The sequence below is a fragment of the Staurois parvus genome, unplaced genomic scaffold, assembly GCF_062004578.1.
Source record: "Staurois parvus isolate SC_StPar_1 unplaced genomic scaffold, SC_StPar_1.0 ptg000274l, whole genome shotgun sequence".
Taxonomy (NCBI): domain Eukaryota; kingdom Metazoa; phylum Chordata; class Amphibia; order Anura; family Ranidae; genus Staurois; species Staurois parvus.
Genome location: NW_028318070.1, coordinates 1,012,501 through 1,035,494, shown reverse-complemented (window position 1 = coordinate 1,035,494; position 22,994 = coordinate 1,012,501). Strand labels below are relative to the sequence as shown.

At 41.6% G+C, this 22,994-nt stretch overlaps 1 protein-coding gene across 8 annotated transcripts in view; it reads right to left on the bottom strand.

Annotated features, from left to right (window-relative positions):
• The window catches only part of GRAMD1B (GRAM domain containing 1B), a 348,949-nt gene that overhangs the window by 9,993 nt on the left and 315,962 nt on the right, over positions 1–22,994 (bottom strand). For all 8 annotated transcript variants that reach the window (XM_089681630.1, XM_089681631.1, XM_089681638.1 and 5 more), the window contains 14 exons: positions 21,231–21,334; positions 19,066–19,161; positions 18,820–18,900; positions 17,106–17,221; positions 16,321–16,474; positions 14,298–14,475; positions 13,194–13,337; positions 10,003–10,121; positions 9,737–9,879; positions 9,539–9,642; positions 7,921–8,124; positions 3,520–3,604; positions 1,939–2,046; positions 1,735–1,855 (listed from right to left, as the gene is read on the bottom strand). In XM_089681630.1, the coding sequence (XP_089537756.1) occupies positions 1,735–1,855; positions 1,939–2,046; positions 3,520–3,604; positions 7,921–8,124; positions 9,539–9,642; positions 9,737–9,879; positions 10,003–10,121; positions 13,194–13,337; positions 14,298–14,475; positions 16,321–16,474; positions 17,106–17,221; positions 18,820–18,900; positions 19,066–19,161; positions 21,231–21,334 (1,757 nt within the window). The remainder of the gene's footprint in view (positions 1–1,734; positions 1,856–1,938; positions 2,047–3,519; positions 3,605–7,920; positions 8,125–9,538; positions 9,643–9,736; positions 9,880–10,002; positions 10,122–13,193; positions 13,338–14,297; positions 14,476–16,320; positions 16,475–17,105; positions 17,222–18,819; positions 18,901–19,065; positions 19,162–21,230; positions 21,335–22,994) is intronic.

The following is a 22,994-nucleotide window of genomic DNA, read 5'->3' as shown; positions in this document are numbered from 1 at the left end:
TGTCTGCTCACTATGTTTTATATGAATATAGGTATCCCCCCCCCCCCCCCTTAAAAAGATGATAGGTTACCAGAGCCACAATGGCTCAAAAGGACCAGAACTTTTTTCTCACTATCTTTTATTGGAGCAGAAAAATTGTGTTTCAGATAATCCCATAGCCATGACAAAGGCCAGGATCAGCTGAAATGCAAAAGTGAGTCCTTTCTTTTTGACTCTGCAATTTACTTCAATAAAAGATAATGAGATAAGCAGCACAGTGGCTAAATGGTTAGCACTTCTGCCTAGCAGTACTTGGGTCGTTGGTTCGAATCCCAACCACGGCACCTCCTGCCTGGAGTTTGCATGTTCTCCCTGTGCCTGTGTGGGTTTCCTCTGGGCACTCCAGTTTCCTTCCACACTCCAAAGACATGCTGGTAGGTTAATTAAATAATCAGAGATCCTCCTGCGCTATAAATGGAAAAAACTAACCTTAAGCTGCCAACACTCACCTACTGATACCCAACACAGTGTAAATTACATAAATAAACAGTGTAGCGCTCAAAATAAATAAATACTGAATATAAATAAGTGACTAATTCATAGAATACAATCTATAAAATAATCCGAAATTTCATAAAATTAAAACCACCTTGTAGTATTAATAAAAAAAAAAATATAAATAATGGCAACTTATAATAAATAACTGTGTATCATGTAAAACATAAGTGGTCACACTCTAAATCAATCAAGTGTCTAAAAAATTTTTTTTTAAATATCGTGCTCACACACCTACTAGGAAAAACCTGGTCACTATTTTTCCTAGTAGGTGTGTGAGCACGATATTTAAAAAAAATTTTTTAGACACTTGATTGATTTAGAGTGTGACCACTTATGTTTTACATGATACACATTTATTATAAGTTGACATTATTTATATATTTTTTTTATTAATACTACAAGGTGGTTTTAATTTTATGAAATTTCGGATTATTTTATAGATTGTATTATATGAATTGGTCACTTATTTATATTCAGTATTTATTTATTTTGAGCGCTACACTATTTATGTAATTTACACTGGTAGGTTAATTGGATCCTGTCTAAATTGTCCCTAGTATGTGTATGTATGAATGTGAGTTAGGGACCTTAGATTGTACACCCCTTGAGGGTTAGGGACCTTAGATTGTACACCCCTTGAGGGTTAGGGACTGATGTGAATGTACAATATATATGTAAAGTGCTGTGTAAATATATAAGCACCTGAAATAAATAAAAATGTTGTGGATTCTTGTCTTTGTATGGTGAGAAGTTTCCTGAGCACCACCAACATAAGCAGATTTGGTTTTAACAGGCTGAATGTTACCACGCACTGGATGGTTTGTTTATGGGGCTCTCATCATTTTATTTACAAGCAAGCAATAACTTATGTATGAAACATGCAAGTGCAAATCACAGCTTGATAACATCAGGAAACATTTCCTTAAGTCACCAGTAGGTGGCACTGGTCTAGCACTGACTGTGAGTAAAGGGCAATGTTTGAGATAAAACAGCAAATGTTGTGATTAATAGTTATTAGCACCTCTCTATTCTGCTGTGCAAGATCTGTCAATAAATATCCAATAGAAATTATGAGAGAAATTAATGTAAAAGGTTGAAAATTTCTCCAAACAAACTCAACCATACCATTCAAGTCTATGATCTGTTCGTGAATAATGTGCCAGTACCAGGACCTCTGAAGATATTGGCCTTTCTTACCTGATCCAGCAGCATGACAGATGACTTTACAATCTGCCTCCATTTTTGAAGCTCTGTGTCGTGGTGTTTTTGCTGAGACTCCAGCAGCTGGGTCCACTCGGCCTGTGACTGCGGGAGGGGGCTGCAAACGCACAAACAATACAGTTAGTACCACCAAGGATTTTGCTCAGGAACGGTGTTCAGGTTTACTCCTTGTGCGTTTACCTTTCCTGGAGTCGGAGGCCTTGCCATGTGCTCAGGGCTTGAGTGCTATATTCCAACATCCAGAGCTTGTAGAAGAGCATTACATTGAGCATGACCAGCAGCACCAGCCTGTAGAAGCAGAACACAATCTATGTGAGTTAGGAGGTATTAGACTAGACCTGGAATAACTTTACGGTATGGAAGAAATGTCACAGGATAAACACTTTCCTATCAGAGTAAATGACTGTCACCATACCCTGTTTATATGATCGCTATCAAGATATGGTAATTTGATAATTGCCATTTCCCTAACACATCTTAACCACTTAGGATTTACCCCCCCCCCCCCTTCATGACAAGGCCATTGTTGCGTTACGGCGCTGCATTACTTTAACTGACAATTGCGCAGTCATGCGACACTGCACCCAAATGAAATTTACGTCGTTTTTTTCCCATAAACTGAGCTTTCTTTCGGTGGTATTTGATCACCTGCGCATTTTTTATTTTTTGCGCTACAAGCATTTTTAGAAAAAAAAAAAATATTTTGGACTTTTTGCTATGAAACATGTCCAGTAAAAAACTTGAAAAAATCCAATTTCTTGTGAATGATACCAGCAGTGTGCAACCCTCCTTTCCAGATTTGCATCATGTGCTGCAGGAGTGGGCTTTGTGCTGGTCTGTACCTGCCCTTGGCAGCCTTCAAGGTCTTACATTTTTTTTTTTAAGAAATAAAGTAATAACCGAATTCAGTGATAGTCGCCGTCTTTCTGCTCACTGAAGACCGAGAACTGAGCAATAAGGATTCTTTGATCGGTCAGTTCTCGGTCTTAGAGGCATTAGGGGACAGATCCACCTGGGTATGAATGTTTGTGTTTTTTTTATTCCCAAACTTCCCTTTTAACCTTCCTCTATTTTATCAATTTAAAAAAAAAAATAAAAAAAAATGAAGGTGCTTTTTCAGCCTAGGTCAAGATAAAAAAGGATGAAACTACTGAAATCACACCTGATCTGACAACCTCTGCTTAAATACAGCCACAACCAGAAGAGAGTACGTCTGTGATCCCAAACTGGTTGCTGTGGATACCCTACCAGCCATGTTATTTACACCAAAATTGAGCCAACTTCGGTTTCTGCTTTTACACGATGCTTCTACTTTTCCATTCCATCAAAGACATGCTGTAATCACCAGGCTCAATGCCAAATAACCCAAGGTAAATAGTCTACATAGGGAACAATAGCTCTCCTTATACCAACAAAGAATAAAAAAAAGTTGGGAACCAGATGGATGAATGGATTTCCCATATTTCTCACGTAGAAGTCATCTAGTTACAGTGATACATTCTGAATAGGAGCCTATAAATCAGAGGTTCTAAGCTTTATCTACAAAAGTACAAAAGGAATCTTCCAAGAGCTATCACAAAGACTGATAAAATGGTTACGTTTCGGGCGAAGGTTATAAGTACATCACTAAGGAATGTAACATCTGTACAACTAGTATTGATAGTCTGATAGCATACATTCAGGTAGGGAGTATAGCTCAGGCCCTACAGACCCCCCCCCACAATGACACAAACAGAAGCGCAGGTTCATACAATGACATACACACAACTGATGACCAGCAGGAGTTTAGAGATGCTCTGGAGCTGACTATGCTTCTCCTCCGGAACATGTCGCGTCTGAGTGGAGCCTAAAAGTATAAAAAATAAAATGTATTACAACACAGAAGTTACAAATGTACTACATTTCTTGTAGAGTAACAGACGTGGCAAATATCTATATAATCTATATAATAATGTTACAAAACACAGCTGTACATAATCATCTGCAAGTCTTTTCACTAAAACATTACTTCACCATAAAATTAGATTTATGAACTTGGTAATTCTTTGCTTCTCTGATCTCTTAGGTGCTTCTGATTGGGATCCATTCAAAACAATTTCACTGCTGGAATCCTTTCCTACTGGATTTATGATCCAACCTCAATGGCATGAACTGTGATCTCTGTGCCTCTCCTGTCTGCTCATCCTGGCCTGATTAGAGATGCATTATTTAATAGCTACATATTAAAAAATAATGAACACAGGGGAACTAACAAAACAAAATACATCACTTTTGTGGCGTAAATATTGCAACATTTTCCATGCACCAAAATTAACAATGTTATGAGACAATTCTTCTATGTGGTGTTGCACCGCTTGTGACAAATCATGTTAAAAGTGCTAAGTGATGGTTTCTATAAACGTTGAATCCCGTGCAGCAAAATAATAAAGTACTTGTGCCAGTGTACTAATGTAACAAAAATTTTAAATATACACTGTGGTGTGTATAGTGAGGAGAGGCAGACAGCGATGATCAGCACTGCAGCAAGGAGAGGAGGATGTGTATGAACATGTAGCAAGACACAGGAAAGAGAAGATTACGGAGGATCCAAGTGAAAGATTACATTTTGATCTGCACCTAACGTTTGGTACACACCAGAGTGTGCTCCAATTTGATATTCCACAAATTAATGAATTGGCATGAATCTTTTATTTATTTTGTTTCAGGAAATACTAATTAAGCAAGGATATAAAAATGGATCCATTTTTCAGTGCATGTCAGTCTTTGTTATTCCGTCCTCAACATTTAAAATAACTATGGCTAAAATCAGAAACTGACAAATGATGCCGTTTTAACAAAGCAGTTTTTGTCTCTCTGAGTCTCCCAATATGTTTTTTACCCTTTGATCCTGCCTGTAGATTGGCTATTTTCCTGCTTCCTGTAACAGGCCAAGCTGTCCAGCAAAAAAGTGACAGCTACATCTTAAGACTGCAGGGGATGCTTGCAACTGTCAGATTTAATTCATATGGTTTAAACACTTATTTTTACAAAAAAGAAATACTGTTACTGGAAATAAGGTAGACAAAGTAGATTATGCATAGTTACATTGATTGTTCAAGCTTGGACCAATGTAACTATGAATATACCATACATGGCTGATACTCCTGGAGCTGGAAATCACCAAAGTAGACAACTGCAGTGATCTCCATCTGCTTCTGGTTCCTGAGCTGAGCAGCTGGTCTGATGCCTTGTGAGCACAGGAGGTTAGGCCTCTTAGCATGAGCATCATTCAGAACACGTTTTGCATTACCTGAATGAATGAAAAGCATTATTTGATTGTATAAGGTGGAGTGTGTGATGTCGCCTCTCCACCTTGTCCAATAACCAAATGCTTAGCATTCATTTAGAAAATGTAATGCATTCTCTGAATGGCGTTTTTTTATCAAGTGGCCAACCTCCTGTGTTTCGCAACTGTCTATTTCAGTGATTTCCAGCTTCCCTGGGGGCATCCCAAGGCAAACAATGGGGAGCATACGGCAACCACTCACTTCTATCTACAGCATGTTCAGTTAAGTTTTGAGAACGAAAGATAGAAGTTCATTGGTCACCATGTACAGCTGCTCCAGATTCTGGTTACTCCACTTATTATAAATTCTCCTCAATATGCTTTAAAATTTGAGGTATTCTAGAAGATGAAATAAAATGAAATAACTTCTCCAGAAGCTAGAAACTTACCATTTGAAATGCTCTAGCATTTCACTGACCCCCTGCCAAGATGCTGGTGTCACAAGTCCCTTTTATAAACCACGGATGGGTTAGACCCTCTGTCAGCATTCCCAAGCCCCCCCCCCCCCCGAGAGATTTCCTATCACTTTCTGTCTAGGTGAAGGTTGTCGTACAGAACAAGGAGGAGAGAGGAATCCTCACCTATAGGAACATGGACTGTACTTAAAAGGTCTAAACATTCCTAACAATGTATAAAATTGAAAAAAAAGTTTTGTTTGGACTTAAGAATTAGATATGACAGCAGATCTTGAATCAAACAATTCTGCACTCCAGTATTCATAAATGTGGCCTTATCTTAATATCCATACACACACTTGTGACATATCACATGGTACACATCCTTGTTAGATAACCATGGTTTATAGATGCCTGATGTCACACTGCCAGAAAGTCAGACAGAGTACAACTTATCTGACCACTAACAAGAAGATTATCTCTGCATTACTACCATTCCTTTTCTGATTGGAAAAATCCATTCTCTAGAAGAAAGCACTAGACTATTAACCCACAGGGTGTCATTAAAATCAATATCAATTTCTCCTGCTTTTATTTTTATTAATAATTTAGACACAAACATGTCAATCAATCTATTTACTCGACACTGGAGTTGCCCATCACTTGGAGGAACCATTCTATACAAAACTAAGAAAATGTTCTGACTGTCATTAACCACTTCCAGACCGGACACTTTTACCCCCTTCCTGACCAGGGCAATTTTCAGCTTTCAGCGCTATCACACTTTGAATGACAATTGCGCAGTCATGCAACACTGTACCCAAATGAATTTTTTACCATTTTTTTTAGACAGATAAAGCTTTATTTTGGTGGTATTTATTCACCGCTGGGATTTTTATTTTTTTTGCTATGTAAATGAAAAAGTCCAAATATTTTGAAAAAAAGTTTTTTTATAAAATTTTGCACATAAATAATATTTCATCATAAATCTTGGCCAAAATTTATTCCGTTATCTTTTTTGTAAAAAAAAAAAAATCCAAATTAGTTTATAACCAAAAATTATTATAATTTTTAAACTTTTTTTTTACATTTTTATATTATTTTTTTTTTTTTTTTTTTTTTTTTTACATACTGTCACCCTAGCAGTACAATGTCCCCATGGTGACACTGTACTACTTGTGGGGGGTGATGAAGATTTTATTTTATTTTTTTTACACTGATTGCTTTTACACCCATATAGGATGTAAAAGCAATCATTTCTCTTTCTCTGTGTCTGCATTCTTGCAGTCATTGAGAAGTACTGAGTGAGCTATGATTGGTCACAGCTTGTCACATAGTACAAGGCTGTTGTGAATAGCCCTGTACCATGTGACCTCTGTGATCATTCACAGATTTCACACGTAGTAAGCAATGATGTCACAAGTGACATCTTGCATACTACTTTGCATGTGATCACTGATTGGCCAATCAGTGATCACATGATCGGGACCTCGTACAGAGGTCCCGTCTGACGATCGGTGTTTCACTGTGTCCGGAGGACACAGCGGGCACCGGATCACGGTGCTGCGCGCCCCCAGGGAGCGCGCACAAGCAGGGTGCAGGGAGGCCGTTTATAAATGGCCACCCGACCCTGCGCTGCCACCGTCCAGCCGTTTATATACAACGGCCGGTCCGGAAGTGGTTAAGCAGAAAAAGTAAAATGGCTGAAATTTGCACTAGGTCATTAGCTGTGATCACTTTCTATCCCATTACCAACACAAAAACACTGCTGTACAGATCTGCTAGAAGACGCTACTTCTCCGCCAATCTGTCTTTGTATGAAATATCTATAAAAAGCAGATCTGTCTTTGGACTTGGTGATTAGACAGTATGTTGAAACTTGTGTGTCACATGCCTGGTTCCTCAGTCTGCTGTGGTTTCTCACGCTTGTTACTACGTTATTACAGAACACAAGAAGTGATTCACGACCTACAGTAGGGGACCAGGAAGTGTCAGATAGCAATGGTGCCCAAAGCTTCCCAACAGAGAGTATTTGACACAATGCCCCTTCTAAGTATACAACCTTTACAGGTTACTCGTTACTGTGGAGACAGTTTTACTTTAAAGCGTAACTAAACCCTCCTATTGTTTACAGCCAAGAAAGCTGCCATCTTAGCCTCTGCTTAATCTGCAGTTGCTATGGTGCTGGAAATGTCAATTATCAGCCATTTGAGGAATTGACAGTTTGTTTGAGAACACAAGCAACTGTGACAGTTATTCACAGCATGCTTTAAATGTAACATTTTGAGAAACCATTAAATCGATGGGTTTAGTTCCCCTTAAATTGCAGAAAACCTTTTAATTAAAATGATTTTTACAATGTGGTCAGGTGATCTGCATCACGTTACATCATGTCCATGTGGAATGCAGTAAAGTTCAATATACATGGCTGCTCCCTCTGACCTGCTACATGTCTGACATGGTGTTGTCTTTCCTCATCAGTGGGTGTTGTAACCGGACTGAGCACCTCCTGTAGATGAGGAATTCTCAAGTGAGTATGAGGACGCTTCCTTCGCCTCGTTGATGAAATCTTGCTGCTCTTCTCTTTAGGGGACTGTCTGTGAAGATCGGACAGGTACGCCGTCTCTGCTTTGGTTAGTTCGTTCTCTGAAAAAACAAAAAGAAAAAAAAAAAAGACAAAATTTTTACAGCCCAGTTAAAGTCCTGCACCTTTGTATCTCTTTTATAGACATATAACCCAAGCATGTTATTTGTAACTGATTTTGTGTTTGGAAATGCTTTAGAATACAATTTTCTCAGTGCAAGTTATTTTCCTGCACTCCCAATGCAGTAGTCTGTGCTGGCAGAGCTGTTTAAAGGTTAATGTCTTTTTGTAAAATAACAAACATGTCTATACTTACCTGCTGTGCACTGTGGTTCTGCACAGAGCAGCCTGGATCCTCCTCTTTTCGAGTCCACTGCAGGCTCTCCTGGCTCCTCCTGTCTGTTGGGTGCCCCCACAGAAAGCAGCTTGCTATGGGGGGCACCCACTGCTCCATGTGTCTATTGACACGCGAAGCCGCAGCTTGGACTCACCCCCTCCTCATTGGCTGACTGGCTGTGATTGACAGCAGCGAGAGCTAATGGCTCCCACTTGCTGTCTCAGCCAATGAGAAAGCAGAGACCCAGGACAGCCAAGGCTATCAATTCACATCACTGGATTGCGATTAGGCTCAGGTAAGTATTGAGGGGGCTGGGGGAGGCTGCTGCACACAGAAGATTTTTTACCTTCATTCAAAGAATCCTTTCAAACTACTTTAAGGATATTGTTGAGGACTTTTTTTTCTCATGTATCAGATTTTTTTTTTTTTTTTTTTTTTTTTTTACACATTCTTTTGAGCCCTGTTAGGCTGGGTTCACATCTGAGATGGTTCAGCATGCTGCTTTTGTGAAGGCACATCAGCCCATATAGTTGAATGGGCTGATTTGTCTTCATTTCCTGCAGAAAAATAATGGTTTGTTCACCTTTATTTAAAACACGGCCGCACTCCTATGCCCCTTTTCAGCCAACAGTGGGCTAAAGCCTGCTGTTGGCTGGCTCCACTCAGCAGGTCCAGGCTGGGAAACGATCCACCCAGATGCCTTCACTAGCAGCTGGCTCAGCCACTCCCTGCAGGGTGAAGACCGAGGTCTGAGCGATCAGCAGTGTTTGATTGCTCAGTTCTCGGTCTTAGAGGAGGCGGGGGACAGATGCAGCTGGGAACGGTGCTGCAGTCATCTAGACAAATAAGATGGTTTATATTTCTATATTCTCATACTTCTCTGCAGGAACATGTGCAATTTACATGCATTCCCGTACCCTCACAGATGTGAACCTTGCAGTAATGCCTCATTTTTACACACAAGTACAAATATTTGGGAACTCCAAAAACAAAAAATGTTTCCTCACACAATGGCTTGCTGCTTTCTGCAACTGAATGGAGATTACAGTAAGTTTTCAGTTAAAATGCAGACTTTACTTAGCGGAGTTTGCCTTTAACAAAACAAACATATGCTAGAGAGCAGCGACAGAGCTACTAACCCAAATGGTGGAAATATTCATCAAGTCCGCTCCAGAAATTTTTCTCAATGAATGTTTTAACAAGTCCCCACGGCTGCTTACGGTACCGGAGTTCAGTTGAAATCCTAGGAATGAAAATACAATGATTATAAAATTGACCTACAGGCACATCCAGCCAGGTTGCCCCTGTCGTCTGACTGCCCTGTGGTGTTGCTGTACCTTAGCCGGCTTTTGTTTCGGGCCACTCTGGTCAGCGTGTAGCGGTTGATAGTGTAGAAGTAATCATGATAAGGTATATCATGTGTCAGCACTTCAGCATCAACTACATAACATTCGCTCTCCTGGCTGGCCTTGTATAGCGTCTGAAACAGATAAAGTCACGCTGAAACACAAGACTTTATTTAGCAGGAGGAAGTATCAACTAGAGGGTGAAAGGGAGGTCATAGCTATAGCTGTGCTAATGTGCTGTATCATGGGTCACACACCTGGGTCTCCGTGACCGTTGCCGATTTAGGAGCCAAAGGATTGGTTAGTGCAATGGTGTATAAAATAACCCGGGTCTGGTTTCCATTCTCCTCCTTCTTCCATGGGTGAAATATCACTTCTGAGAGCACAAAGAGATGGTGTCAGAGTAAGTGACCCTTCCTACTGAGGTCAGAGATAATCTCAAAATGTACAGTCATGGCCAAAAATATTGTGCCCCCGGCATTTGTCAGATAATGCACCACTTCAAGCAGAAAATTGCAATTAAAAATGTTTCGGCATTCTCATGTTTATTTCTTTTGTTTGTATTGGTATGGTACAAAAAAGTGGAGAAACGAAAAAACAAATCTGACATATTCCACGCAAAACCCTAAAAATGGGCTGGACAAAATTATTGGCACCTTCTAAAAATTTTAAGAAATAAATAATTGCATTCCAAGTTTGTGATGCTCATGTAATTTGTAATTACACTCATCTGTACCAGTTAACAGATCTTAAGCTGACCATATATTACACAATTTTGATATACAATTTTCCTTTAGATGTACCAAAACCATATAAATTTGAGGTCAAACCTAAAAGCTTAATTTTACACAGTCGGGCAGGCCCTTAAATAATTGTATAAATGTATGGCCAGCCTTTATGTTCCTGTGTCCACTGCGCGCAACGTTGTCAAGAAGTTTACAGCCCATGGCACTGTAGCTAATCTGCCTGGACGTGGATGAAAGAGAAAAATTGATCAAGGATTGCAACGAAGGATTGTTCGAATGGTGGCTAAAGAACCTCGATCAACTTCCAGACAAATTCAAGCTGACCTTCAGGCACAGGGTACAACTGTGTCAGTTCGCACTATATATTGCCCTCTGAATGAAAAGGGATGCTGTGGTTGGAGACCCAGGAGGACCCCACTGCTGACACAAACCAGATTGGTGTTTGCCAAAACTTACCCGTGTAAGCCAAAACCCTTTTGGGTGAATGTGCTGTGGACAGAAGAAACAAAATGACAGCTTTTATGGTAAAGCCCATCATTCTACTGTTTTCAGAAAAGCAATGAGGCCTTTAAAGAAAAGAATCCAGTCCCTCCAGTCACACATGGTGGGGGGGTCACTGATATTTTGGGGTTGCTATGCTGCTTCAGGCACTGGATGTCTTGACCGTGTGCATGGCATAATGAAATCTGAGGACTACCAAAGAATTCTGGGGTGCAATTTAGGGCCCAGTGTCAGAAAGTTGGGCCTCAGTCAGAAGTCATGGGTCTTCCAGCAGATCAACGACCCAAAGCATACATTAAAAAAACCCAGAAATGGTTTCAGACAAAGCGCTGGAGAGAACTGAACTGGCCAGCAATGAGTCCAGATGTCAATCCCATAGAGTTCCTGTGGAGAGATCTCAAAACAGCAGTTGGGAAAAGGAACCCTTCCAATCTGAGAGACCTGGAGCAGTTGGTGAAAGAAGAGCGCTCCAAAATTCCAGTAGAGAGGTGGAAGAAACTCATTGATGGTTACAGGAAGCCATTGATTTCAGTTATTTTTTCCAAGGGGTGTGCTACCAAATATTAAATGAAAGGTGCCAATAATTTTGTCCAGTCCATTTTTGGTGTTTTGCGTGGAATGTGTCAGATTTGGCTTTTTGTTTCTCCACTTTGTGTCATACCAATACAAAACAAAGGAAATAAACATGAGAATGCCAAAAGATTTGTAACTGAAATAATTTTATGGGCAAAGTGGTGCATTATCTGACAGAAATGCAGATGGGACAAAAAAAAAACCAAACATTCTGTACGTTCTTAAAAACACTGCAAGTACAGAGAAATTGCTGATGACCCGGCCAAAAATCCAGCGACGTTCTAACCTCCCGCTGCACTACAATTCCAAGCCGTTTTATCCGTGCCAGTTCTTTACTGTTGAACACCTACCTCTTATACTCAAAAGATGAGATGGGGAGAGGCTCTATAGCACGGGGTCTCCAAACTTTCTAGAGAGAGGGCCAGATTACTGTCCTTCAAAGTTTATGGGGTCTGGACTGTGGTCAGTGGGAGTAAACTATGCCCCATTATTAGTATTAGGGGAAGTAATAGTGTCCCATCATTGGCGTCAGTGGGAGGAAGAGTGCCCCATCATTGGCGTCAGTGGGAGGAAGAGTGCCCCATCATTGGCGTCAGTGGGAGGAAGAGTGCCCCATCATTGGCGTCAGTGGGAGGAAGAGTGCCCCATCATTGGCGTCAGTGGGAGGAAGAGAGCCCCATCATTGGCGTCAGTGGGAGGAAGAGAGCCCCATCATTGGCGTCAGTGGGAGGAAGAGAGCCCCATCATTGGCGTCAGTGGGAGGAAGAGAGCCCCATCATTGGCGTCAGTGGGAGGAAGAGAGCCCCATCATTGGCGTCAGTGGGAGGAAGAGAGCCCCATCATTGGCGTCAGTGGGAGGAAGAGAGCCCCATCATTGGCGTCAGTGGGAGGAAGAGAGCCCCATCATTGGCGTCAGTGGGAGGAAGAGAGCCCCATCATTGGCGTCAGTGGGAGGAAGAGAGCCCCATCATTGGCGTCAGTGGGAGGAAGAGAGCCCCATCATTGGCGTCAGTGGGAGGAAGAGTGCCTCATCGTTGGTGTCAATGGGAGGAAGAGTGCCCCAAAGTTGGTGTCAATGGGAGGAAGAGTGCCCCAAAGTTGGTGTCAATGGGAGGAAGAGTGCCCCAAAGTTGGTGTCAGTGGGAGGAAGAGTGCCCCAAAGTTGGTGTCAGTGGGAGGAAGAGTGCACCATCGCTGGTGTCAGTGGGAGGAAGAGTGCACCATCGCTGGTGTGAGTGAGAGGACTAGTGCCCCATTGCTAGTGTCAGTGGGAGGAACTATGCCCAACTTTTGCTGACCATGGGGGAATAATGCCTCAAGGGCTGTAAAAGCAAGGAAAGGGTTGTATCTGGCCCCCGGGCCACAGTTTGGAGACCACTGTTCCACAGACCAGTAGGTAAGGCAGGACTGACAAAACTGCTTGGGATTTCAGTGCTGCAAAGGAAGATTTGTCAGCTTATTACAGGACGTTAAAAACATGTCTGGAATTCTGGCAGGATCTCCAAGCATTTTTCTGTATTGCAGCATTTTTAAAATGTACATGTATCAGCGATGTATTGAATATATGTTTTATATACACACATTATCTAGGAACGCAATACAGCAGGATACCTACAAGAACATCTCACCTGTAAACCGCCGCTGCTCCATAAAGTCCCTTAGAAATTGAGATTCACTAAACAGGAGGCTAAAGAGTTTGTCCACGTTGAAACTAAACACTTCATTGATGTACTGCCGGCCATTCAGATCCTCATAGAAAGCCTGAACTTCACCTACAGAATGAATGAGATATGTTATCTTTATTGTCTGTGTATCCAAATCACCAACAATGCTGCCCTTCCATTCATGCGAGTACCTGGTGACTGCATTATTACTCTTGCCAAGCATGACCTCCAATTTATGTTCTTCCCCAAGCATGACCTCCAAAGTTGTGTTCTTACCAAATGACTACTTCTCTCCTTTTTTGTACATCTAAATTGTGGGTCATACAATCCTTCTATATCCTTTTATGTAACTAACAACTTAGCAGCCCTTTCTCAGCTGTCACATAGAAGGATACCAAGCAGCCCAGTCCATGTTTCTGCTAAATTAATCTGCATAGTTCAATACTAATGCCTGGTACACACAGGAAGTTTTTTTTTTCTATTGCTCAACCCAGCGGGCTAAATGGGAATAAAAAAAAATAAAAAAAAATAAAGGAGGGTTGCCGTACTAAGCAATGTTAGTGCGGCAATCTCCCCTGCTGAACTACTGTGTTCTGGCAGGGGAAAACGTGCCTGAATTCCCCCCACCCCCCCGCCCTGTAAGGACACACTGATCAGCACTCGCAGCCATTGGCTTCCAGCACTGATCTGGTTGCACAGCATGCCCATTCAATAAAAGCCAGTTGTTAGACCGGCTTCTGTCGGACAGGCTGCTGTACACACGGGCCGATTGTCGGCCAGTTTCTGTTGAACCAGACGATACCGATCGATATTCAGCCCAGGTGTACCAGCCTTAACGTTGAAGAAAAGACGTCCATCAAGTTCACAAGAAATAATTTAAAAATCTTTATTCTCAGAACACTAAACCCACAAGCAATTCAGAGAAAGGCAAAAAAAACCCTTTAAAAACATGGCTGACAAGAAATATTTATTATTTCCCAATCTAAGACAATCAGACACTCTCTGGATCAACACTCTATAGTTATTATTGATGGTTAATAAATGCATTACATAAAGCTGTGCATTCACCTTCGTCATGTGTCTCAGATGAATCGCTAAGCTCTGTGGGCAGGTCTTCATTATCATTTAGGTCCAAGGATGGAGACATGACCGGAGGAAGGAGCTCCACTTTCTGGTCCTCCATGTTTGCAATCAACATCTCCCTCTCTAAAGAGCTGTCAATATCGTCCACAAAAGCCCCATCATACTACAGACAAAGGAACAAAGCGAACACCACAATGAGATTGGCATGTGGAATTCCTGTACGGGTTTATGGTCAAATATCTTTAAATTATCTTACTAATTGGAGGATACACTGGGAAGATGGGGGCTTTCATAAATGTAACACTTAAAACATCAACAAGTTCTGATTAGTTCAGCAATCACTCATTTACTGATTAACCACCACGACTGTTTGTGGGATAACATCCCCTAAAAATACCTAAATAACTAGAATAGGATTTATGGTATTATATCTGCAGCTGGGCTGTGTAATGCAACATCTGGATAATGTAACCCATGTACAAGTCCTTTTCTAATTCCAGGAATGAACACAGATTTCGCAAGACTTCAAAAAAACAAACATGACTGCATTCATAAAAAAAAAAAAAAGAAGAAGAGTAGCAGACCAAGATGACAAACCCAGGAAAAAAAAGACTGCAAAAGGAAATCTGCAGATATAACTTCTAAGCTGAAGTGTCCAAAGTAAAAATTCATACCACACAATCACAAATGTAATCACTTGGGCTGGGGAGAATTATCATTTATTTAATTTTTTGCACTTGCTGCAAAAATTCTTATTTCGTTAAAGGATAGGAACATGTTACACCCATATTAAGGGTGTAACCAGTTACTAACTGAGCAGCCCCCCCCAACGTCACAGTTAAAACAAATTAAAAAAAAAAAAAAGTCCATCTGGGTCTCCTCCCACCTGGCCACATCATTCATTCACAGAGTTCTGTGAATGGGAGAACTGCAGCTACCATAAACCATTGCAGCTGGGAGCTTGTAGTTCAATGAACTCCCAGGGTAATGATGAGCACTCTAGGTAGTTCATCGTTTCTTCCTGTTGTACAGTAACTGCGTGCCTGTATGAGGTATGAGCAGACCGCTACACAGAGTCTGCAGGAGCCTGACACTGCACCCACAATCAGTTGATAGTGGGTGCAATGCTTTACAGGCTCCTAATACAAATAAATGCACTTTTTTTTACCTGCAAAAAGATATGCATTCTTTTTTCCAGAAAGGTGAACTTATTTGGGTTCACTGTAGGATACAGTCAAATTTTGGGGAAAGAAAGGATGGAAAAAAAAAACAAAAAAAAACACAGGAAGGTCCATAACAAAATTGAAAGCAAAATATTTTTTTTCTATTGTTTATTTAATCATATAATGTCTTTTTTTCTGTAATCAGTGTTAATCATTTCTTCTTCTACAGATGCATATAAGTCTCAAAATGTTTGGAGCATTTAAAAAAAGGCAGAACTGCAGAAGGGCCCAAATTAAATGTTCCTGAGTGGAGATACATGTGGATGAAACTATCCAAACTTGAAGGGAGGGGAGAGGGTCTCATGGAGACAGTATGACATGAATCTTCCACAGGCGTAGGCTTACACTATCCAGAGAGGCTGGATAGTGTAAGCCTACAATGACGATGACAAAGAATGCCAAGGCAGTAATTTAACACAAGGCCATCTAACAAAAAAACAAGGGCTGCAGAAAAACATGAGCGCCAGACATTATTTTGGCCTGAAAAACACCCACTGTAACTGTAGCTTTGGTGCAAGTCGGGCAGAGGCACTGTATAGCTATGAGATAATGAGAATCTGGTACAAGAAATTTAAGTTTAAATAGAATATGTGAAACACAATTACTTCAAAACAGAAACCCTGGGACACCAGTGGGAAACAATCTTACTCCGGTTTCTCACACATTGCATCACTGACGCAGAGATAAGCTCAGTGCCAAAATTATGATTTCATGGGCCGTATTAATCCAATGAAATCTTTCAATTACACACACAATGCAAACCACAATGATAGAAGAGTACTTACAGCTGGGGCATCACTGCTCGCTGTTGATGGCACATTACTGCTCGACAGAGAAGGGTCCGGTAGGTTGCAGTTTGTTTCTGCCTTAATTTCACTGCTGCTTTTGGAGGAATTATCGTTTACCTCAACCTCTTCCACTGGTATCTCTTCACAATAACTGCAAACAAATAACATTAAATAACCTTCTGCAATCTAAAGGTTTAATTTATTCCATAATGCAAAGAGCAATCTGCACAGTGGATTAACCAATACAAACCAGTGAGTGATCCGTTTTAAACAGGCAGCTCATAGTAAAGTGATATCTCAGGGGTTTCAATACATGTTGCACTGTTACTGAATATATGGTATTCTACGGTGGATGAGCAGGTTGCACTATATGACCAAATTTGTGATGTACAGCGCTGAGCGAACCATTGGCGCTTTATAAATACTGTAAAATAATAATAATTTTCTTTTGTGGCACAATTTGCTTTAATTTTTTGTAATAAGTCGGACTCTGTTTAGTACTTTGGAGTTGGCCCATTGTGGTTAAAACAGCCTCCACTCTTCTGGGAAGGCTTTCCAATAGAAAACTGTTGCCACAAGGCTGGAAGCACACAATTGTCTAAAATGTCTTTGGGTGCTGTGGCATTAACCATGCATGGTGGCTATTGTGCTTCATTTTATGCACCTATTAAGTGGGTGTCTCCAACATCCATAATCAGTAGTTGTAGAGTTGTCCATATACTTTTGGCCATATAGTGTGTATTAACGCAAGTAAAAGCATCCATTATCATTTTCAGCCTTACCCCACAGTGTTAAAATCATCATCTGGGGGGACATAGTCCTCGTCATCACTAGTAAGGCCCAGCTCATTGCCATAGCACTGGTGAACAAAATGCCAGAGTTCCTTCGGACACAAAGGCTGCAGAGAAGAAGGCTCGTTAATATGAGATGGACACTGAGAAGATGCTTAACAGACAGAGATGAGCATTGAAAAGGTTAGCAGGTACAGAACGGTGGTAAGAAGCAGGTTAGTTAACTACAGGTGGACATTGAGAAGGAGGACAGTGGATAAAAATGGACACCGAGAATGTGGTTATCACAGATGGAGTGAAGGAGCAGATTAAAGAATACAAATCCACAATGGTTAAAAGGTTAGCGGACAGAAAGAGGTTGAGAAGGTGGTCAGCGGACAGAAATTGAGGTTGAGAAGTTGGTCAGTGGACAGAAACGGAGGTTGAGAAGGTGGTCAGGAAGGTTAGCAGACAGGAATGAAGGTTGAAAAGAAGGTTAGCGGACAGGAATGGAGGTTGAGAAGGTTAGCGGACAGGAATGGAGGTTGAGAAGAAGGTTAGCGGACAGGAATGAAGGTTGAGAAGAAGGTTAGCAGACAGGAATGAAGGTTGAAAAGAAGGTTAGCAGACAGGAATGGAAGTTGAGAAGGTTAGCGGGCAGGAATGGAGGTTGAGAAGAAGGTTAGCGGGCAGGAATGGAGGTTGAGAAGAAGGTTAGCGGACAGGAATGGAGGTTGAGAAGAAGGTTAGCGGACAGGAATGGAGGTTGAGAAGAAGGTTAGCGGACAGGAATGGAGGTTGAGAAGAAGGTTAGCGGACAGGAATGGAGGTTGAGAAGAAGGTTAGCGGACAGGAATGGAGGTTGAGAAGGTTAGCGGACAGGAATGAAGGTTGAAAAGAAGGTTAGCGGACAGGAATGGAGGTTGAGAAGGTTAGCGGACAGGAATGGAGGTTGAGAAGAAGGTTAGTGAAAACACATGTCAAAAAGAAAACAGACAGGGACCGGTGTTGAGAATAAAGTAGAGACAGATGGTAATACAACATACAGATACAAAGAAGGTTATTACAAAAGGATGTTGAGGAGAGGCTGAGAAGGTGGTCAGCGGACAGAAACGGAGGTTGAGAAGGTGGTCAGCGGACAGAAACGGAGGTTGAGAAGGTGGTCAGCGGACAAGAAACGGAGGTTGAGAAGGTGGTCAGCAGACAGAAATGGAGGTTGAGAAGGTGGTCAGCGGACAAAAACGGAGGTTGAGAAGAAGGTTAGCGGGCAGGAATGGAGGTTGAGAAGAAGGTTAGCGGGCAGGAATGGAGGTTGAGAAGAAGGTTAGCGGGCAGGAATGGAGGTCGAGAAGAAGGTTAGCGGGCAGGAATGGAGGTTGAGAAGAAGGTTAGCGGACAGGAATGGAAGTTGAGAAGGTTAGCGGACAGGAATGAAGGTTGAAAAGAAGGTTAGCGGACAGGAATGAAGGTTGAGAAGAAGGTTAGTGAAAACACATGTCAAAAAGAAAACAGACAGGGACTGGTGTTGAGAATAAAGTAGAGACAGATGGTAATACAACATACAGATACAAAGAAGGTTATTACAAAAGGATGTTGAGAAGATGGTGTTCAGACAAAGAAATGACACAGAGAAGAGTTGAACAGAAATGAACACTGGGAAGAAGATGAGTGGGCAGAGATGAGGAACAACATAAGGTGTCACAAGTGTTAAAAGACAATATTCTACCTTTTCGAGCAAAGCATTCTGCCAGAGCCGGAACATCATCATGTAGGTTCGATCTCTTGCCCCAAATGAGGTGAAAAAGTGCTGTAAAAGAAAGGTGTGTGTAAAGATAATTTTACATATTTTTCCAAACCAGGACTACTGAGCTTGTGGGTCACCCATTACTCTAATACCGTTCTGTGTAAGGAAAAGAAATTAAAGGAAAAAAAAGGAAAAGGAATGAGGAGTACAGAAATTTGTACTTCTTACCTTCTCAGTGTCAGTGCAAAGTTGGATTGCATTTGGAATTAGTCTGGCTGTCTTTTCTTTAGTCATTGAGCAGATATCCTTCAAACGTACTGTTAACTAGGAGACAAAAGTTACAATTTACTTCTAGACAGAGCAAAAACTAGTCTGATAAATATTGAGCAAAAAGGACAATTCCCTATTAATTAGCTCTAAAACTTATAGAGAGGCAAATTAAGAAGCACTACTGAGCACATTCTTTGGTCTTTATCAACACAGACTACCTGCCTCATGAAGTCAGTTCTGCTATAGCCAATTATAAATGGGATGTGTCTCTAAACAACACCCAAAAGGCGATTTAATTTCAAGAGCAGTCATTTTTACAAATAGGTATAGACGCATCTGCAAACAAGAAAGAAGGTATGCAGCGGGGCACCCATTGACAGAATGGTAGCACTCTTGGACAGATCTGTTAGAGGGAGCACATATGCAACAAAAAAGTGCCTTCAGAAGAGGGGAAATCACAGTTCAGGAACAAAGATAGTTCCCAATAGGCTGGGAAGTGGGCATATCCATTCAATCTCTTTGGTCTTGTTCACAGCAAAGTACTATAGCATACTCCTGGGCAAGGGCCTGGTTTGCCTGCAAGGAGATGCACAGGTGTCCGGTGCATACGCGCCATGCAGGCAGTCCCCATTCATGTCTACTGGGACGCAGCAGCTGCTTCCAATCTGACAGCTATGTGAGTGCAGGTGCACAGCCTTGAATGCAGACAGTGTGTGTTTGGGGTAGTGCACCCGCACCCACACAGCTGTCGAATTGGGAACAGCAGCCATATTCGTGCAGCCACTGCATCCCAATAGACTTGGATAGGACCTGCCTGCATGGGGATGCACGTAACACCTGTGCATCCCCTTGCTGGCAAACACGCCCCTTGCAATTGTATGCCCGTGTGAACGAGGCCTTTGAACTCCTTGTAACCATGGTTTGATTAAAGTGTATCTAAATCCAAAGCCTTTTATTTTGCTTTAGAGTGGTGAGAGATGAACAACCCTGTCAATTGTCATACTGCTGTGTTCCTGCAGGGGATATTCACCCCCCCTATCTGAGCTTGCAGCCATTGTCACCTGAAAGTGAGGGACAATGCAAAAAACTTTGGGTTGTCACTGGGACAGGAATAGAGGGGAAATCTTCCAATGGGGATACTTGCTGCAGTTACAACAAGGCATTTCCCTCAATTTGGAGAGATCTTCTGACTTCCTGTAGTGTCAGGACAGGACGTGAATAACAAGCTCTCCAAAACAAACAGCGCTGCTCTGATACCTTTTTCCTTTTTTAGTCATTCTGTCAGTCAGTTTTTTTTCCCACAGCAGAGAAAGCAAGCCCTAAGCACAAGTCAGCTCAGAGAGACAAAGGCCTGTGGATGGATGACTAATTAGATAGGTCTGACGAACAAGTAAAACTTGGAACTAGGAATGAAGGCATTATCCCACACAAAACTCTATACAGCCTCCAGAATAGAACTTATTAATGTCTGAGAAAACAATTGCCCCCCCCATTACAGGCACAAATTTTGGAGCCCCTCACCATGTGTAGGTGAGAATCCTACAGTAGGTGACACACATACACCATCCACAACCCTTTTACCCAGTGCCTCACCCGTCCTATACACTCAGGTGTCCTTTTATCATGCAGCGGTAAATGACCGTTGCTCGGTTCTCTGGCATTCTCAGAGGAGACAGTTCTCCTCTCAATGCCTTTTTACGAAGCGGTGTATATCGCTTCTCCGAATGAGGAGAGACGCGATCTACAAACGCTTTGAATGCCAGAAAATGGCAACTTTTACTGCAATCTCACGAGATGACAGTAAGAGATCAGTCAAACACAGTTTACTAAGCAGCCACTACTTCGTTTGTGTTTCCCCCGACTCTCCACCTCTGGGCTGGGGAATCTGGAGCACACAGATCACCAGTGAAGGGCTGATATCGCTCCTTCATACACTGGCCGTCTGTGTGCTGAGATGATCAGCGGGGAACATGTTCTCCGCTGATCTGTTTCCTAAACCAATAATGAGCTGAGATCAGCAACGATCCTTAGGATTGCCGATGATCTGTTTCATTAAAAGTACTCCTAAATGCTATTGAAGGACTCACAAAGAGAAAAGAAAAAAAGATTTGCATCTTACTGACCAGAGTCTCCCAGCGAAAGATGTTACTGTAGAAGCATATCCAGTTCTCAGACAGGTAAAGGCGCCCCTGTAGTAAAATGTCCCTCTGCAGAGCACAGGAATAGTCTAAACACACAGAGACACAGCAAGTCAACAGACCGAAAAAGCAATTGTACCCTTTTTAACAGCAAGTTGTTTCAATAGATTCTGACTGGTATAAAGGAGCACAGCAAATTGATTATACTATGGTAAACTGGAATCTGATGGTAGCCATGGGTCCAATTCTTGCTGCATTCTAGTTTCCACAGCATTATTTAGCTCAATGGAGACTCCTTCCCTTAGTTTAGGTTAGTTTTTTTTTTTTAATGGAGATGAGTAGACTGGACCTGGCACATCACAGGTTACGGCCTTTCAGAGATCTGTCTTCTCAAAGATCAAACACATAAACCTGCTAGTTACTGGCCACTTATTATTCCTTTGCTGCAAAAATGCTTCAGGTACAGGAAAATATTGGATGACCCGCCAGAAATCCAGTGAGCTCTTCTTATAGTGAGATAACCAAGCTGCCTCTGCACCGCTGAAATCCTAAGAAGCAAAAAAGTTACACACAAGCACATAACATTCATCCCCCAAAAATGTTTTGAGGCCCCCACATATAGGCACGTACTAACAAACGCACGTGGCGGGGGGTGCCTACACGGGAAAGTGCCGATTGCGTTACACGTTACATATTGCTGTGCACGCCAGAGTGAGAGCAATAATTATAGCACAAGATCTCCTCCGTAACACTAAACAGATGACCTGTAGGGACTTTTGAAACGTCACCTATAGAAAATATAGGATACTGAAGTTTGTCACCATTCCTAAGGCGCACACAAATTTAAAGTGTTACTAAACCCACAACATTAAAGTCTGGTTATATTCACTATGGCACCTAAGGGGTTAATCCTCTGCATTGTGTAAAAGGCTGGTTGATCCTGACTTCTCTGATCCTGCCCTTTTTCCAGTGTCCCCCTCTTATCTCCTGATAATACATATTGTGTGGAGTCACTCTGCACATGCCCAGTTTGGTGTGTTGCTGGAGAGGTTTATTTTTTTCTTCTTGGGAGGGTGCATGTGATCAGCACAGGGTCAATCAGCACTGTCCAGACAGAGGTCAGGGGTTCTGCATCCTCCTAAAGCAAAATGAAAACTCCTTCTACAAGCTTTAACCAGTGCTCTGCTGGACACAAAACTGCTCCAACTGCTGATGAGAAAAGGTATTTAACAGTTTATATTTACTAAAATAATTGCATTTCCATGTTGTGTGTACTGTGAGAGACCAGATATAGTGAATTTCACCGTCCTGGGTTTAGTAACAATTTAAGGTTGGGTATCCATTTACTCAGCGCAATCTCATCTTTCATATTTCACCAAAAATTTGGGTAATTTATTGCGTTTGTCCTAAAATTCACATTTTACTGAAATGTTGCATTTCCTAGACCTTTGCAGTAATATTGTGTGACATAAAAAAATTGGAACTACCACTCTAGGGGTTTTTTTTTCAGAAAATATATAATGCTTGGGGGTTTTTGCAATCTTCAGGCCTAAAATGATTTTTTTTATATATGTGTACAAAAAAATGAAAAAGAGAAAAAAAAAAAAAACAAGTCTGGCAGCGAAAGGGCTGAAGAAGGCATAAATAAATACTGGTGTAGTTCCTCCATCAGCATCAACACTTTGAGGGTTGATTTACTAAAGCAGAAATAGACTGTTTGCTTTGCAAGGGAAGTTGCACTTTCCAAGA